Genomic DNA, 19,083 nt, shown 5'->3' on the forward strand with positions numbered 1-19,083 from the left:
TGCTGTGCAGACATACCCAGATTGTGTATTCCTTATTTTCTGGGTGTCAAACTTGATATGCTGAGGTGTGATTTGCAGACGTGCTAAGCACTCATAATTGCAACTGCAGTCATTAGGAACTGTGCTTGAAGTGCTATATAATGCTACGTACACTAAGAATCAGGTGCTAAGCACCTCAAATTGAGCACCTTTTAAACTCAGAGAACACTTTTCATTTTAATCCCTCTGTGCCTCCATTTCCCCATCAGAAAATGGAGATAATATCACCCCCTCATCTCGCAGGGGTGTTGTGAAGACACATTCATTAATGTTTGTGAAACATTCATACTAGAGTCATGAGCATCATAGAAAAGCCGAGGAGGAAAAACAAACACATACTTACCTGCACAGAACCTGTGGTTCTTCAAGATGTATTTTTCACATATACATATATAGTCCACTGCTGATGGGTGCACACCCAATGTGCTTGAGCCAGAGACTGGGGTAGTACATGCGCCCTGCATGTCATTGTGCTTCCAAATCAAGGGCATAAAGGAAAGGGTCATCCCAACCACACAGTTCTCTCACCACCAGCAGAATCAGTGATGAAAGACTCCACACTAGTGGGGATGGATGGCTGGTTATGGAATATATGTATGGACTATACATCTCAAAAGTAACCACAGTTAGTATACATGTAACAGGTTCCTCGAGTGATTGTTTGATATATTATATGTATGTATGTTCAACTGTTGGTGACTCCCAAGCAATGATCTGTTAAACAGAAAATGAAGCACAGTTCTACCAAAGATGGCATCATCTCTGCAAGCCTGTGAAATGACAGTGCTGAGTGAATGTGTGGACAGAAGACCACATTGCTGCTTCACAGGTGTCTCAAATCAGTAGGTTCCTGAGAGAGAACACCAGAGTGAATTGAGCTCTTACTGAATGAGCAAGTATTTTATCAGGTGGGGGTTTACTAACCAGCTGATAAAGTCTCATACATGTGGAGATCCAACTGGAGATTCTTTGTGTGACTTTCTCCATAAACTACAACCAATCTAGGAGACTTTCTGAAGTCTTTAGTTCTGTCAAAATAAATGTGCTTAGAGTACTTTCTAATTAATGTAACCCCTGTTACCCTTTCTCAGAATGTGGCTTTGGAAAAAAGTCAATTACCTGGTTTAAATAAAACTCTGAAGCCACTTTAGATAGAAACTTGGGGCATGATTTTATGGAAACCTTGTTCTTGTGGAAAAGTGTGTATTGCAGGCCTGCCACCAATGCAACTCCCCTATCTGATGTTCTTGTCACCAGGAAAGTTGCCTAAATGCAAGATGGAAAAGAGCATGTGAGCCAGGGTTTGAAGCATGAGCACACAAGCCCTAACAGAACTAGATTTAAATCCCAAACTGTGTATAGCGAGGTGGCTACCCTGCTCCTAAAATAGAAGGGGTTAAAAGCAGCCCTGGAGAGGGCTGTTGCTGGGATGGCTGAATGGCCTGTATAAAAAGGCTGTGAGGCAGAGGCCCAAGGAGTCTCTCTCCAGGCTGGGAGAGAACAGGGCCTGGCTGCCTGCCTGACAGGGTACTGAGGGTGATGCAGTGCTGGGGAAGGAGCAAGCTGAGTGGGGCGCTCCAGGCTGGCAACTCCCCAGGCTGTAGGGCCTGGGCCAACGCCCACAGAGGTACTGGGAGGCAGAGGAAGGCAACAGGTCCAAACCCCCTTGCCTACAATGAGTGGCCTTTACACTGCAGTCTGCCCCAGGGTAGGGGCTTGGTGATGACTGGCAGTAGCCCAGACTGAGGCAAGTTGGGGATAGTGGGTTGGGGGTTCCCCAGGAAGGGGAGACCCAGAGGTAGAGTGTGGGGGTGCTGCCGGGGGTCTGTGAGGGACACGGGGGTCAGAGCTGTAGCGGATTACCGGCCTGCAGAGGGCGCTCCGCACTGGAAAGAGCTAATTCCCCAATAACTAGCAGAAGGCGCTGCAGGGGTGAGTCCGCTCCTTTACACCATAACAGTCTTTTACTGGAGGAAAAACTTTTGTTAAACCTTTCATAAATCTCTTCACCACTGGGTGAGAGAACACTGCGGATCCAAGTATAGGGGGATGAGATGGCTGCTAAGAGTATTTGCAGAGACCTTAATCAAAGCCCCAATTTGTTAAGGTGTAATAAGTAGTCATGAATAATAAGAATCTGAGATTTTGATGGTGACAGATGTTGTAGCGCCGATTTGCAAAATCTCTTTGATTTTACTGGGAATGTAGACCTGGTAGACTCCTTCCTACTGTGTATTAGTTCTGCACGTCAGAGGAGAATACACACACCACACACACCCACCCCCTCTCTGAGGAAGTTAACCATTCAGCATCCATGCCGCCAGATGAAGCCACGCAAGATTCTGAGAGAACAGATCCAAAATTAGAGGTAAGGTTATGGGTGGTCACATCAAGAGGCTCTGCCTGGGGTGTGCTGGGGTTATCATAAGTAATCTGGCTGCTTCTTGCTTGATCTGCTTTATTATTCTTGGCAGGAGAGGAAGCGGGGGTATGCGCAGAATAGGCCTAAGATCCGTGACTAAAAATGCATCTTATTTGGCTCCTGGGCTTTTTATCCTTCCCTTGAACAGAAATGATGATACTTTTTGTCTTTGTTGTGAACAGGATCATACAAGTGAAACCCCTTCTGAGGGGATGGTGTGAATGTCTTCATGTTTTAAGGAACTCTTGTGACGATTTACAAATCATCTGCTTAGTGTCTGCTAGCACACTGTGGATCCCAGGGAAGTGCATAGCGGTCAAGATAATGCCATAGAGGATAGAGAATTTCCACAATCTTACCGCCTCTCTGCATAAGGAGGAAGGATCTTGCTCCTTGTTTATATTTATAAAAAATACAGTGGTTGTGTTGTCCATTGTTACTTGAATAGTAAGGCCTTTTATTTCTTGAAGAAAACCTCAGAGGTTCGTAGATGGCACTTAACTCTTGTATGTTTATGTGGAGGGACTTGTCCGAAGCGGACCAAGCTCACTCAACTGTTAACCTGCCTATGTGGGCTCCCCAGTCCAGTGCAGAACCATCTGTTACAAGAATCTTTGATGGAGGAGCTGTGGCAAAGGAGACTCCCTTACAAGTAGCTGTGAGGTCCACCCACCAATTCAGTGACTAGAGGACCTTGGTTGGGATGTATACTAACACATGCAGGTGATGTTTGCTTCGTCAGTATACTGATCCCAATCAGCCCTGCACATTTCTCAGATGAAATCTCATATGTTGAGAGACAAAGATGCATGATGCCATGAAGCCTAGCCACTTGATGCAAATTCTGACAGAGATCAGTTGGTAGGCTTGGGGATTGGGGGGGGAGGTCGATTATATAACTGGAGCATTATTTGGAACGTTTCTGGAGCTAGCTGTGATGGAGTCTAATACAGTTCCGGTGAATTCTATTCTCTGAGAGAAGATCAATACAGACTTTTCTTTGTTTATTAATAGGCTCAGATGACAGATAATTGAAGGATATGTTGACCGTTTTCCTCCACTTTTTGTGATGTCCCCCAAATTTACCCAGTTATCCAAGTACGGGAATACTTGGGTACACATTTTTCTGAGGTAGGCAGCTACAACAGTTAGGCACTTTGTGAATACCCTGGGAGCTGCTGATAGCCCAAATGATAGAACCCTGTATTGTCAATAATGGTTTCCTCCCATCAATTTCAGATAGTGTTTGTGGACCAGATGAATTGTGATGTGAATGCAGAGATTCTCACATAATCACTGACTCCAGAAGCTTGGGATTTATGGGAAAAAAACAGCAAGTAGTGAGAAACTTGTGATAAAATCATGTGAGATGGCAACACTGTTAAGCTCTTTAAAGCTTATTTTAGTGTTCAACAGAAACAAGGAAAACTGATTTCAGTATGTCAGAATATGACTAATAAAATAGTAAATTAATTTTCTTGACATACCTTTTCTTTATAGTAAAAGCTGAACTAAACTATCAATTTTCACCGTCAGAGAGAATTTGATATTTTTGCAATTTCTTGAAACAATATATAAATTCATATGTGATATTTCACATGCAGCCCTTTCATGATGCAAATTATGTTACATGATCTCAGGACAAGTTTATCATACATGTATGATATAAAGTGTGTCTACTTCTACTACTTTAATCAATGTTTGACAGCGAAGAGACTATTTGGATTGTGGTGCATCTCTGTCCCAAATATTGTAACTAAATATAAATATTTAAATATAAACAAGTGCCCAAGACCCATAAGGAATTTTGAAAAACCACCACATCTAACAGGAACTGTGAGAGAAATACGACAATTTAAACAGCTAATACAGCCTCTGTGATGGGGGGGGGAAGGGTGAGGGGAAACAATGCCATGAAGTATACAGCTGAGAGATTCTGGGACTACATATTGTTTTATTTAATACTAGGTAAAAAGTAACTTTTTGGAAAGTGACTATAATTTCATCCCTAACATCTGTTGCTGACGCAGTATGAGACAGTTACCCAGGATTCTCAATGTCCAGTTACACACTGCTATGGGGGATGGTAACTGTGGACATGCCAATGTGACTGAAATATAATTTTGCCAAAGTTTGTAAGCAAGTGGATTCACCAACCCACATCAGGTTCAGTTGTTTGGCATGGCTGTAATTAACATGGTGGAAAGCTACTGTTCAGATAGCACCACCCACTGCCAATTCCAGATGGGTTTCTGAATGACAAGTATCACGGATGGATAGTTTTATAAGCAGCCTTTGACTAACTATATTTTGTGCCCAACTTAAATACAGCTGCAAACCCTAATGTAACTACAAGACAAGATTCACTGGCTGTTTAAATATGCCAAGAAATCCTTCCTACACTTTTCCAAGTTATATTATTTCATTGCTTCTTGCAAAACAACCTTTCAGCAGTTAATGGCAGGGATACTACCTCATATTCATAGACCACCACAATTTGCCAGTCTTGCCTAACTGGAAGAAAAATAACATTTCTTGTTTCTTTGCAATTGTTTCTTGCCATTTATTTAGGATACTGTACCAGAGAGACCTCACTATTGATGGAAAATGATATTAAATTATACATTTTTTGATGATAGGTCATTACAAACTTGTCTGCATCTTTACTGAATAAGAAGACATAGCTACAAGTAGATTGTAGCCACAATACATGAAAACAACAATACATAACTAGCTAAACCTAATAAGTCACAAAATGTTCAGGCTACAAAGAAATTCCATGAGATTTCTGTTGGTCTCCCAAAGACAAGCAAATGCCAGGAAGATAACACCTCCTTGACCATAAACCCATGTTTATTACCCTTAAGAGTTTATACTATGAAAAAACCTCTGCTACTCTTTAAAACACCAGGAAAAACATTTGTAGTTGGAAATATTTTAAATCTTTTTTTTATTTTTTAAAAGTTTGTGAGATGCATACTTGCAAATACGTTAACCAAATGCTAAACTCCTAATATCATTCCTGCGTAAATGGTAAAATGCTTTTTGTATCAAGATGGACCTTGCTAACTAATTACTAATGTAAGACGCTATTAAAGTATAGGCTATTTATATTCATGGGTAAAAATTAATTAATGGCAATACTCAAAGAATTCTCGCACCCAACTCAAGACGACAAGAAGAATCATCTTTCTAAAAACTGTCACATAGAATCAACAACTTCTTTAATAACTGTTTAAGCCAAAGACTTTGTTTTGAGAACAAAACAAAATACAAAAAAACTTTTCTATAAAAACAATTTATATATATATGAAAACAATTTCATTTCCTGCTGAACTCCAATACATTAACAAACTACATATTCATAAGATGAAGAAGCCTCTAAGGAAAACCAATGGAAGTAATCTAACAGTGAAGAGGTGACAGCAACCAACTTTGAATCTAAATAAATCTGAAAGAGGTATGTTTTCCTGTAATTTTATGAAAATAGGAAGAAGGATATAAAACACACCCTCTGCTACCCTGCTCAAACATGGTACTCAGTATAGCTCATCCTGTCCATCTCTACAAGCAAGCTACCACAGACAGCTATGAAAGAGAACACAAGAAGAAACAACCCCATGAAAACCTCACCAAGATTTCAGCATGGTTTGGTGAGAGAACATTAACTAAAACATTGTCAAGGGATCAGATTTAAAATACTTAATGATTTTATTGGGATGTAAAAATGTTGCTGTAACTTAAAATATTAACAGTTTTTCCTGTTAATCACCAGATGGTTAGACCATGTATTCTCAGAGAGGAGACAGAGGCTAAACACTGGTAAACAGAAGAACAGTGGGATTTAAGATTGTTGATATTTGTAACTCGCCTGTTTCAAGACAGCTCACATGGCTTCTTCTAAATAGCTAATCTGATTTCCTAGGATTTAATTAAGATTGTTTAGTGTGGCCATCTATAAAACTGACTGGTATTTATTAATAACTGGACAAGTTCCACCTGCCCTTAAACAAATTGTTTTGCTCATATATAAACAGTTTAAGTATCTAATAAGATACAAAGAGTGAATTTACAATAATTTTGGGAAACAATATAATTTAGTCTTAATTTAAGAGAAAAATGCTCCCCAGAGGTGGTTTACTCTCAAGGGTGTAATTTCTTTTAAAAGCTCTCCACACAGACACATACAGAAGAGAGTATAACGAAGTAAGCAGTTTATCATTTATGTTCTGTCATGTGTTGTTTTGTTTAAATGTTTTCTTTTCCTTTCTTTAGAACTATGGTTAATAATTATGATTATTGTGGTTGGACACAATCATGATATCCCCTAAGATATGTAAAAGAACCCCTCTGACTAAAATAATGGAGTCACACCCCAGAATTGGCAATAAGAAAAAAATTTAGTAAGAGCTGACTTACCATTTCTTATTTCTCTAAATATTTTTATAATTTTTAAAATAAACTTACTTGACATCCAACAATTTAGATGAACCCCCTTTTTACCACATAACACATTTCAGTGTTCTAACTATATATCAAAATATTTCTTTAAAGATATCACAATAAAAAACAAGTCCAAAGACTTATAGTAAAAGAAAATAAAAAGCTAATGACTCCCACACAATATTGGGGGTTAAACAGCATAAGTTTTACTTTCAAAAATAGAAGATATCTTATCATCAACTTCTACTTACTCATCTTTGTCCAAAGTTTCCAGGTTATGTGCCAACTGTTCAAAATAGTAATCCATCTGAAAACACTGCTCTAATTAATGCATGGTGATGGATATAAAAAATGAATCAAAAGCTAATTTCAGTAAGAGCACAAACTCACTAGCTGCACAGTATGATGCATTCTGTATTTCTCTTCACTCTGATGGCGCTGCTGGAACTTTTCATTATGCTTTGCGATACAGATCTCCTGTAGAGACAAAATATTACCTATAAAGCATACATTCGAAATATCAACTTATAATTACTTACTGTAATCTTTTATAAACAGCACTAAGCATTAAAAAGTAAAGTATATGATGACTGCTTAAACAATCTAATTTAACTTTTGAATAAAAACACAAAACCTAAACAACTGTGTTGGCTACCCCCAGAGCATATATAGGTAGCAGCCACTAGCCAAATCTAACACCATTACAGATGTAGCACAACTCACTGATTTTTTCAGAGTTGAGAGTGCACAACTGCTCAGGCAACTCCATTTTAATTGACATGAGCAATGACTGCTAACATTCAAGCAAAATTAGATAATTATGTATTCAGCTAGACAACTGGCAACTCACAAGTGCAAATTCCTAATTTCAATGTGCAATTGGTGACTGCACACAGAACATGGATGCTATTGTATCTACATTTCTGCACTTGCACCTTATTTTCTAAGAGTCATTTCTGACATGTCTAATTTAAAGAACTGATGAAAACTGGCTCTTTAGCCATTACACTTACTGCGTTACATTACACACACACATTTATCTAACATTAGTTACAGGAAGTTCTCACAATATTGTAAACTTGGCCAAACTTCAGTTGGATTATGCTCCATATGGAGCACTGATTACAAGCATGCCCCTCCCTAAGAGGGAAGGGGCACTGGGTATGCTTATCCATTACAGACAAGGCACCATTGCAAGCATCATCAAAGACATTTGATTTGACCTAAGCCATAAATCAACAGACACCTACAGTGGTGATAGGAAGGCTCAATTAAGTCAAGAAAACAAAGAAATCAAAATGTCTAATGGAGACCAAAAATATGACAGAAGCTTAACAGTAACTCTTGAACTTTAAGAAGAAAGGGAAATCCTTTACAACAGAAATAAAGGGAAAATGCTACATTCTCCTCAAAGAGGACCAGTGGGGATAGTGCTGGGCACAGAGGTAGGCAGAGTTTGTATCCAGCCTCAACTGGCAATGTTATCTGGAAAATTTCAAAGAGCAGACACCCACATGGAAATGCATGCAGGAAATACTCAAAGAAGAATGTAGGTTTATAATGGAATACCCTTGTCAACTTTAGCTATAGCAATTGCTATTGGTAAATACAAACACTTTCATTTTTTAATCATTTAATTGGTCACGAACTGCCTGATAATAAAGGCACTAGGCAGCAAAAGCTTCCTATAAACTAAACTTTGCAGACTACAATAATAAATTTAGAATGTGATAAAAGCTGAGACTTTTTTAATGTTAGTTTATCTCTGTTTTGTTCTCTCTCTAACCTATTACCTTGGTTAAAAGATTATTGTAACATTTTGGGCAAGGTACTGCATTTCTAAGCTAATATATTTTAAATTGTGACTAGTATGGTGGGGAGAAAAGAGAAATTAGAGAAAGAAAATGACAAAGGTTACTATACTTACAGATAATTCCTCAGACAAATGTACCAAAAAAGGAGTTTCACTTAAGAGTTGACAATAAAGAAAAATTTGAAACAACAAAAATGAAAGATGTTTCTAATGAGTCAGGCAAGTAAACAATTAGCACAAAACCTATAGTGAGCTCACTTTCTAGTAATCAAGAAATGACCCATTCTAATATTTTAGGTCTCTATTTCTTTTATTTTTTATATCTAAATAAAAACTCTGATTTGGAACTATTAAAATAAGACCTTTAGAATTTGAGATCTCATTAGAATGTTGCTCTGATGTTACTTGAGCAGGACTGAATTTACAAATTATCCACTTCCCTTTACCGCAATTTTAAAAGTTATTAAATTTAAATAAAGCCTTGAGAAAAAAAGAAGAGAGAGAGAGAGAGAAATTCAAGGTCTAAGATAAGAGACACAAACATGAAAAGATGACTAAATGTTTAACTTTTATTTTTAGTACAGTTGCCCTTTCTTTGGTTGTAAGAAGTGCTGATTATATGCTAATTAAAATAGGAAAGCTTAAAGTTAAGATGCGAAAATAAAGGATGGTATCAATGTAAGAAATCAAAGTCTTGTTCCGATGCTCTTTAATTTAGAAATTAGACATTCATAGATCATGGAGACTTAGCTAAAGATGCATGCTATTTGCATTTTATGGCTTTGTTTCAGAAAACATATGGGAATAGCTGCAAAGAGCAGGCTTTTTTATGGATTCTATAGTAACAGGTTCTCTCTCTTTAAATCAGTGGGCTAATTTCTACAGTGATATCAAATTGTGCTTCTATTTCTTAAAAACAAAAACAAAACAAAGAAAACAGAAAACCCTCAAGTTTACAAATTATCTTCACTTTTTCTAACAAAAATCTGGTCAACCCTTTCAACCTTTGTCACTTGATAAAACTACTTGATTAATATTAGCAGAAATGAACACATATGTTGATTTTGTAACTTCCATTGTACTTTGCATTCATATTTAAATACAATGCATTAAAAAAATTGTCTTGCATGGGTTTGTACTCCCTAACAATGTTGTTATAGGTAGAGATGGCCACACTACCTATATTAAGTTTGCCTAACACTTTCCATTAAAAGATCCAGTTTTCAGTTGCTTATAACTTTGCCAAATTTTAACAGTGAGTGTAATTAACCAATTTAATCAAGAGCTGTGGTAAATGCTACATCACTGGACATTTTTAAATCAAGACTGGATTTTTTTTAAGACATGCTCTAGCTCAAAATAAATTATTCTGGGGAAGTTCTATTGCCTGTGTTACACGGGAGGTCAGAGTAGATTATCACAATGGTCCCTTCTGTCTTTGGAGTCTATGAATTTAATCATTCAGGTTGAAATTTTCAATGCCAGGTGACTACCTGAAGTTCTGGGAAAATTTCAGCAAAAATGGTTCAGCCATTGTCAAGAATGAGGTTAGGGAAAAGCATGCAAAACTGGCAAAACAATGAATCTTACAACTAGTTTCATTTAGAACATGTAGAGCAGTATTTCTCAAATGCAGCCACCATGGTTTTTTGTGCAGCCACAGCTTCCTGGGCAGTGATTGGGGGGGACAAAGCAGTGTTAACAAACATATAATAAATATCACTTTTCATAGAAACAGACTTACTAGCTAGCAAGTCTTAATAAAAGCAACCAAAAAAGCAAAATAAACAAACAACAAAAAACACAAGAACATGCAAAGTACATTATTTGTTTCTATTCTGTTTAGGTCCAGTAAAGAATAAAGACAACCGAACATTATTTTTATTATTGAGTGAGTCTACAATAAAAAGCTACATATGTAAATTAAAATTTGGACATTTATGTGTGCATATTTATTTGTTTTTCTTGAAGTTAACCAAGTATTTTAGGAAAAATTGTAAAAGTGGCCACCACAAAGAATTGGTGGCCGCACTCCAAGACCACCAAAAAATTTCTTGTGAGACCTTGATCTAGAGCACTCACACATATTTATCCGGCGGGAGGGGAGAAATCATCTGGGAACAGAGAGCTCTTTGCCTGTCATCATGAAAATACACCCCAAATCTGGCCAAGTTACAATTCTCTGAACATCACCTTTTGTAGGAGCTCAGTAGAGGTTATGGGGCATTTACAAAACTCTTTAAATATTTCACCTCCACTGAGCATGCTCCTCCCCCAAAGAGCTCTGTGTCAGCCATACTGAGCAAGGCCTTTCCTGCAATTGTTCCTCCTAACTGCCAGGGGCCACTGGACACTAGAACAGAATATGGCGGCTGTGTCTTCTTTGATCTCAAACATTCCACTTGCTGGAATCCAGGCAATATAGAGGAGAAGGAAACAACCTGAGGAAGAAGAGGGCAAGAGGTTGGGAGAGAGGGGAGAACCTCTCGGGCTTGATTTGCAGAAGTGTTAAGCACTTAACTGCAATTGAGGTCAATGGGCACTCTGCTTCAAGCATATAAAATCCCTATATGATGCCAAATACTCTGAAAAAAAATCAGGTCCTAGATGTCTCAAACTGAGCACCTAAAATTAGTGGGCAATGGTCAATTTTGTCCTTATTCTTCATGCCTCAGTTCCCCAGCTTTAAAATTACATGACCTCACAGGTGTGCTGGTGGCTGCTGCTGTGGTTGCTTTGAGTGCCGATCTACTTAAAAGGGCAACATACTTAAAGGGGCAACGCGTCTGTCTCTCACAATGTGCATCTCTGTCTTTCACATTCACCTCCCTACACAAACTTGTATTATTATTATTGTTACTTCTTGACACTTCCTGCAATGCACATACATTCTCTGTAATTTTATTCTTTCAACGTGCTGTTATTTGAGTTTTTTGACTGGTCTATGCATTTCATAACTTTTATCTCTCTCTTACGATTAAATTTAACTCTGAGCAGTGAGTTCTAAAATGCCTAACCTGTCCTGGCTGAAGTAATTATCCCTATGGTAACTTTTTTTAAATGTATATTATATCTATGATTTTTGTTTCTACTGGTGGCACACATCCACACATTACCTCAATAATTTGGTGCACATAACAAAATTCATTCCACACATGGATGGGAAAAATTAGAGGGAACATTGTTGCCCTTGTTAGGAGGAGGAACGAGCTATGTTGCTCCTAATCGAAGGAGAGAGTTCACGTCTTGTCTCAATAAAAAGTCATGAGAGGGGTCTCTGAATGATAGGGAAGGGGGATGGAGTGGTATAACTCAATGTTATGACCTCTATGACTCACTTGTCTGTAGTGATCTACCTCCAAGCATGTTGGAAATAGGCAAGGTGATCTCCAAAACGGGGAAGGTGGGCTCATGGGTGCAGCTGTAAATCCAGGGGTGCAGGAGGATTTGAACCATCAACCAATCCCTTAAAACTGTTGCTTCAAAATGGCTTTCTCTGGTCTTTCTCTGAAATCTATGTCTCTTTCTAGCAGGGGGTTTAGTGAATCTATGGCACCTTGAACACTGAATGGGATGTGATCTCTGGGAAGTCTGTGATCTACTAAACTTTTTCTTATTTGTAGGTGTATGTATACCCAGGGATCATAAAGCAGCCCTAGAGTCCTTTAGAGTGCACAAGGACTCACCCATGGTTTCCAAGAACAGTTTACAACCGAAGGCGAGATCCTCCACAGCAATCTGTACTTCTTTCAGAAACCCCATTATATGGAGCCATGATGCCCTGGTCATAAACACCGCTGTGGAGATGGACTGGCAGCAGTGTCTGCAGCACACCAGCATGCTTGACAGGCAGGTCTGGCCACAAAGTGGCCCTCAGATGATGGACTGGAATTGCTCCCTATGTTCTTGTGGCAGAAGTTCAATAAAAACTGTGAATCTGTTATAATGTGTAAAATTATATTTGGCCACCTGACAATTCGCAATCCTGAAATGCAGGGTTGCTGACAAAGAGGCCTTTCACCCAAAGAGATCCTGCCTTTTCTGGTCCTTATCATATGGGGTAGACTTAGAGAAGTGCTCCCTACCCCATTTTTTTTACCACTTCCACCATCTGGGAGTTAGGTGGAGGGTGGGAGAGCAAGAAATAAGAATCCATAAGCAGAACATAATACTTCTTATTTGCCTATTTCCACATGGCTGGAACAGTGGCAACTGTCTGCCACCAAGCTTAGCCAGATTTACAAGTGCCTTATTGATGGGTAACGCCACCCTGGAGAGGTTACCGACTACAAGATATCCAACAGTTTGTGCTGTGAATCATTGACCTCTTCAAGAGGAATTTGAAGAGTGTCAGCTATCTTCTTTATGAGGCCTTGATATTGTCAAAAATCATCAGCCATGGATAGTGACAAAGGCATAAACTGATGTTTGAGGGGTGACCTCCTTATCTACCCTTGCTTCCTGAACCTCAAACATCTGCTATGGGAGGGCTGGCTGGGGAGGAGAGGGCTGTACAACTCTGGCCTTCCTATGCAACACCTGTGGTCTGGCAAATTGTTGATAGGCAGTTCAGAGGTCCAAGTATGGACATTGGGGGCATACAGAAGTGGGAGTGGCATGAGGGACCACCACCCTTGATAATGATCTCGATCTTCCCTATATCTTTCAGAGAAGGGGTCGTTGAAGGGATATGTTGGATACGTCTGAACAGAAATAGAGGAGACCAACTGGAAGTCTCTTTTATCCTCCTCTATCTGATCCAAAGAGAGAGCACCCACCAAAAATGGTGGAGAATCCTGCAGTACTGGAGAACAGTAGTCTGTAGATCAGGGTCTCAGTACCAAGAGATGATCAGTACCCATGAGGAGTGGGGACTTTGGCTGTTATTGAGAGGTCCTTAGTAGATCTTAACTCCTGTGCTATCAAGTAGGGCATTGGTACTGACATAGTAGCCAAAGCCAATGGTGGGTGGCACCACTGCTTGCTTGGTGCCAAGAGTGCTGTATGCATGGGTACCAATGGCTGGGCTGAACACACAGGTACTGACAGCTGTGTGAACTCAATATCACCAGCCCCTAGTGTCTATGCTTGCTCTCCTTGCTGGTAGATAGTACCAAGGCCCTGTTGGAGATGTCTCTCTACTTGGTGCTCTGGGACTTTACAGCCCGACCAGTACGGGAGGAGGAGTCCTTCAGTTCAACCGCATGGGGTTGAGTTGAAAGGTTGAGGTTTCAGAGACCACAGCTCTCCCTGGGGACCTAGACCTTTTCAGAGCTGTCTCCTTCAGGTGAGAGTCTGCACTCCTCGTTTTGGAAGTCTTCCCTTTCTTAGGGGAAGCCTGTGCTGAGGTAGAAGTAGTGCTGGATCCGTCTGGAACAGGTATGGGGTAGGGGGGTCTCCTGACTTGACTCAGAAGCTGGCCATCGTTAGCAGTCTTCTGAGTTTAATCTTCTTGTATTTCCTCTTGGCAGAAGAAGCAACATTTGAAACCTGGAGAGCCAGGGATGCCCTGCCGGGGGTGGGGGGAGATCAATCTCCCTGAGGGGAAAGAGGAGTAAAACAAACAACTAACTATAAAAACTAATATTAGAAAAAAAGCCAAAGCACACTCAAGGCAGACACGCTACGGCTCCGTCTCAGGCCAAGATGGTTGAGAAGGAACAGGGGGCAGATTGCCCATGCACGCCTAATATGGCATTGATACCCAGCACGAAGATGCACAAGGAGCATGCACAGGCCAAACATACACTGCTAACTGAAAATCTCCAATTAAGGGCTCAACAGGCAAATGCGCACCTGATGTGGAACAGCCATATGGACACTAATCGAAGAATAACTAATCCTATACTAACAAAAGAACAGGAGTACTTGTGGAACCTTAGAGACTAACAAATTTATTAGAGTATAAGCCTTCATAGGCTACAGCCTACTTCATCGGATGCATAGAATGGAACATATAGTAAGAAGAAATATATATACATACAGAGAAGGTGGAAGTTGCCATACAAACTGTGAGAGGCTAATTAGTTAAGATGAGCTATTATCAGCAGGAGGAAAAAAAAAAAACTTTTGAAGTGATAATCAAGATGGCCCATTTAGACAATTGACAAGAAGGTGTGAGGATACTTAACTTTAGGGAAATAGATTCAATATGTGTAATGACCCAACCACTCCCAGTCTCTATTCAAACCCAAGTTAATGGTATTTGTTTTTATATAAATTCAAGCTCAGCAGTTTCTCGCTGTAGTCTGTTTTTGAAGCTTTTCTGTTGCAAAATTGCCACCCTTAAATCTTTTACTGAGTGGCCAGAGAGACTGAAGTGTTCTCCTACAGGTTTTTGAATGTTATGATTCCACATGTCAGATTTGTGTCCATTTATTCTTTTGCGTAGAGACTGTCCGGTTTGGCCAATGTACATGGCAGGGGGGCACTGTTGGCATACGATGGCATATATGACATTGGTAGATTTGCAGGTGAAGGAGCCCCTGATGGCGTGACTAATGTGATTAGGTCCTAGGATGGTGTCACTTGAATAAATATGTGGACAGAGCTGGCATCAGGTTTTGTTGCAAGGATAGGTTCCTGGGTTAGTGTTTTTCTTGTGTGGTGTGTGGTTGCTGGAGAGTATTTTCTTCAGGATGGGGGGCTGTCTGTAAGCAAGGACTGGTCTGTCTCCCAAGATCTGTGAGAATGAGGGATCATTTTTCAGGATAGGTTGTAAATCTTTGATGATGCGCTGGAGAGGTTTTAGTTGGGGTATGAAGGTGACAGCTAGTGGCGTTCTGTTATTTTCTTTGTTGGGCCTGTCCTTTGGTAGGTGACTTCTGGGTACTCTTCTGGATCTGTTTTTTCACTTCAGCAGGTGGGTATTGTAGTTTTAAGAATGCTTGACAGAGACAAACTCCTACAACACCTCTGTCTGCAGGATTGGAGCAAATGCGGTTGTATCTTAGAGCTTGGCTGTGGACAATGGAGCGTGTGGTGTGTCCTGGATGGAAGCTGGAGGCATGTAGGTAAGTAGAGCGATTAGTAGGTTTCTGGTATGGGGTGGTGTTTATGTGACCATCATTTATTAGTACGGTAGTGTCCAGGAAATGGACCACTTGTGTGGACTGGTCTAGGCTGAGGTTGATGGTGGGATGGAAATTGTTGAAATCATGGTAGAATTCCTCAAGGGGTTAGGGTTAGGGTCAGAGCAGTGGGATAACAATACAGCTACATGTGCAGGCAGAATCCAGAGCTGGATGTTAAAGAAAAATGGAAAACAGACAACTCCTTTTACACTACATTACCTATTAATAACTAGATTATGAAGAACCACCTCACCTGGATTGAGAGAAGGGAGAAGTAACAGCACTGGAAAAATGACTGACTATGGAGAAAAAAGACCACCTGTGAAACTAATTTAAGTTTTACAAGGATAAGATGGTGTAGTCAACTTAAGATATGAGGCTTTTATCAAGCTATAATGTTTTAGTTACTTTTTCACCCTACTCTAAGCAATTCTGCATCAGTGGCATCTAAAAAGTGTCTCAAAACACATGCTCCATGTACTGTGTAGCAGCTCCACTATTAAAGAAAGATAAGGTGTTTCCTTATTGATTTTAAATTGTAACAGTTTCTTACTTTATAAGGTTTGTTACAATGGTGCTATGATTTGACATTGTTAACAAAACAGGAAGAAGAACATGAAGTATAAGTTCTGAGAAAGATCTTACACTATTACCAATTGTCAGGTACAATGTGCATTATCAATTGTACATTACACTTCATTTTATGTTTCTGTATTTTTGATGTCAGAACTTTATGAATAAAAAGGATTTATATTACATCACTATATTTTAACTTTTCCGAGAGAGGTTTTCACTTTCTTGGATGATTAGATTAGCTATATCTCCTGTAAAAAAAAACGCAAGCAGGAGCTAGTGAGAGATATGCAATCCTAGTCTTCTCCTATTCAGGATTTTAGCCTGAAAGAGGGAGCTGGCTACAGAGAACCCTAATACCCAAAAATCTATACCGTAACAAGAGATATTAGACTGCTCTGAAGTTCCTGCTACAGCAGAACCTTGTGGCATATGCCATCTAACATTCAGTTTGTTTTCTGTGGTTTGGGGCAGGAAGGGGGAGGAGGTGGCAGCAACTGCATAAGTTCTAAGGCCTCAAGTGAGGAAAGAAACTTAAATGCTTTGCTAAATTAAGCTCTTAATGAATGGGAATGTATTTTGAAAAGTGACAGCCTATTCTCCCTGGAACTCCATGATAAATTTAAAGGAGACACTCAAGAATGGAGAGATCAACCAAGTATCCTCCAAATCCCTCCTCAAAATTCACTTTTTTCATTTAGCCTTCAATCACTAATGTTCTCACCTCAGACCATCTGATTCTACTGTCACCACACATCCTGTAGTATTGTTCTGTAAGTTTAATTTAGACTAACTTCTCAGCATGGAGACCTTATCTTCTTACAGACTTGTGCACTCTGTACAACTATGGAACTACAGGCAAATGTTAATACCACCACTGGCAAGAATGGCTCAATGGTACTCCGAGACCGATAGTGCTTACTTAACGTGAAAGTCAAAGCCACAGGATGTTTTCTCCTTCAAATAATTACTAGGAGGTTTGACAGGGCATGGAATCAGAGATGAGGTCAGTAATAGAATTTAAAATTAGCTTGAGCAACTACAGTAAACAATGCTTTGACCTAGATACTCATCCTGAACTGCCTAAGTATCTTTTTCCCCTAAAACTTGCTGCCTAATGGCACGGGATTACTGACATCCCCTGTCCTTTCTGCATAAAAATAGAATCTTTGGTCAACCCTGCCAATTTAAATACATATTATTCTGCATGTGTTTTCTTTACTGGCTGAGGAATAAGGCACATTAAAAAGGCACCAAAACAAGATTCCAAACAAGTGAACTCGGTGACTGAACTAACTATTTCCCATGAGTAAGTAACAAGGGAAAATTTCTGTACATTATTTTTCTGTTTGTGTTCTTTCCCATGCAATAGTGAGTGAGATAGGTGAGACAATGGTGACCGAAAAGCAGTCAGTACAAAAAAAAAAAAAAGGTATAAAGTTAGCTAGTATAAAGATAACTGCTTGGTGACTGTATTAACTCTTCAGCTGTTTTTCAAATTTAGTACACAGCAATGGATGAAAAAACTCAGGACTATCTCTAGTTCTGTGATGTTTTATTTTCATTAATATATTCACTCAAATAATGCATGTTCATAAAATTGCACGGGCTTTAAGGGAACTACAAACAAGTCATTCAGAGAAACGAAATCTAACATGACTTGAAAACATAATCCATATTTGCAACAATTCTGCGCATGAATCACAATTGTTAATCTTTCAAGATAGATCATCAATATTAAAGAGATAATCCATACTGTAACTTAAATCTCTTCACATATTGATTACAAATTAAAGTTCCATGAAAAACTGTTACTTCTCTACTTAAGTCTTCTGACTTGTTTTGAATTGGCGGGAAAAAACCTAATTTTTCTTTAAAAGTCAATTTAATCTAATCTGGGAACCCAAATCCTGAAATGCCCTAATGGTAACATTACATGGTGTCACTATAGGGCAGAGTTAAAGTTATTTCAGTGCTCTAAATTGTGCATTTCCACACTTATAATGGGACTGAAAGCAAGCTGCCCAAAGGAAAGATGGTGACCCCTATCCTGTTACAAAGAAGAGAGGATGACTGAGCAGCAGGTGAATGAAGACAGTGACCATCTTTGCTAAGGGCAGCCTGTGGTCCCCATCCACTGAGAACAACCAGAGATGGAAGCCATTTTGAGAAGGGCATCTTAACTGTGGGATGACTATGTTCCACTGAATAGTGAACAACAGCTATTTTAAGAGGACAATTCTTGGTGGAATCCTTTGCAGAAGAACATTAACCTCTACTAAAAGAGAAACTTTCAGTTGTGAAGAACGGCAGCAGCTACCAAAATAAACAAACTCACTAAGAAATAAATATTTTAACTCTAACAAAAACTTCTTCAAAAAAAAGGTTTCAGGACATTTTGATTATACTGGAAGTCTGAAGAGTGTTTTTCCATTATTAAGATTACTAGAGACTAAAACAATTATTAAAGGACCCATTTTTAACAGACTGATTTATAAATTATCTAAAAATGAAATGTGCGCTCAAAGAATAAGTGTTGTAATTGTGGGTTACAGAACGAGGTTGAACTGTTGCAAAACTCCTCAGCCTTCACTGTGGAACTATAACGGATACCTCCATAATTTTAAGCAGCATTAAACACTTGGAATCTTATATCCCTTATCCCAGAATACTTATGTGCAGCTACTGTTCCTGAAGAAACCCAGTTTATTGGGTGTTGA

The 19,083-nt window shown here is 39.2% G+C and overlaps 1 protein-coding gene across 3 annotated transcripts in view; it reads right to left on the reverse strand.

The window, feature by feature from the left end:
• The window catches only part of JMY (junction mediating and regulatory protein, p53 cofactor), a 132,557-nt gene that overhangs the window by 27,798 nt on the left and 85,676 nt on the right, over window positions 1-19,083 (reverse strand). For all 3 annotated transcript variants that reach the window (XM_048849376.2, XM_048849375.2, XM_048849377.2), the window contains one exon: window positions 7,295-7,381. In XM_048849376.2, coding sequence (XP_048705333.1) covers window positions 7,295-7,381 — 87 coding nt within the window. The remainder of the gene's footprint in view (window positions 1-7,294; window positions 7,382-19,083) is intronic.

The sequence above is a fragment of the Caretta caretta genome, chromosome 5, assembly GCF_965140235.1.
Source record: "Caretta caretta isolate rCarCar2 chromosome 5, rCarCar1.hap1, whole genome shotgun sequence".
NCBI lineage: Eukaryota > Metazoa > Chordata > Testudines > Cheloniidae > Caretta > Caretta caretta.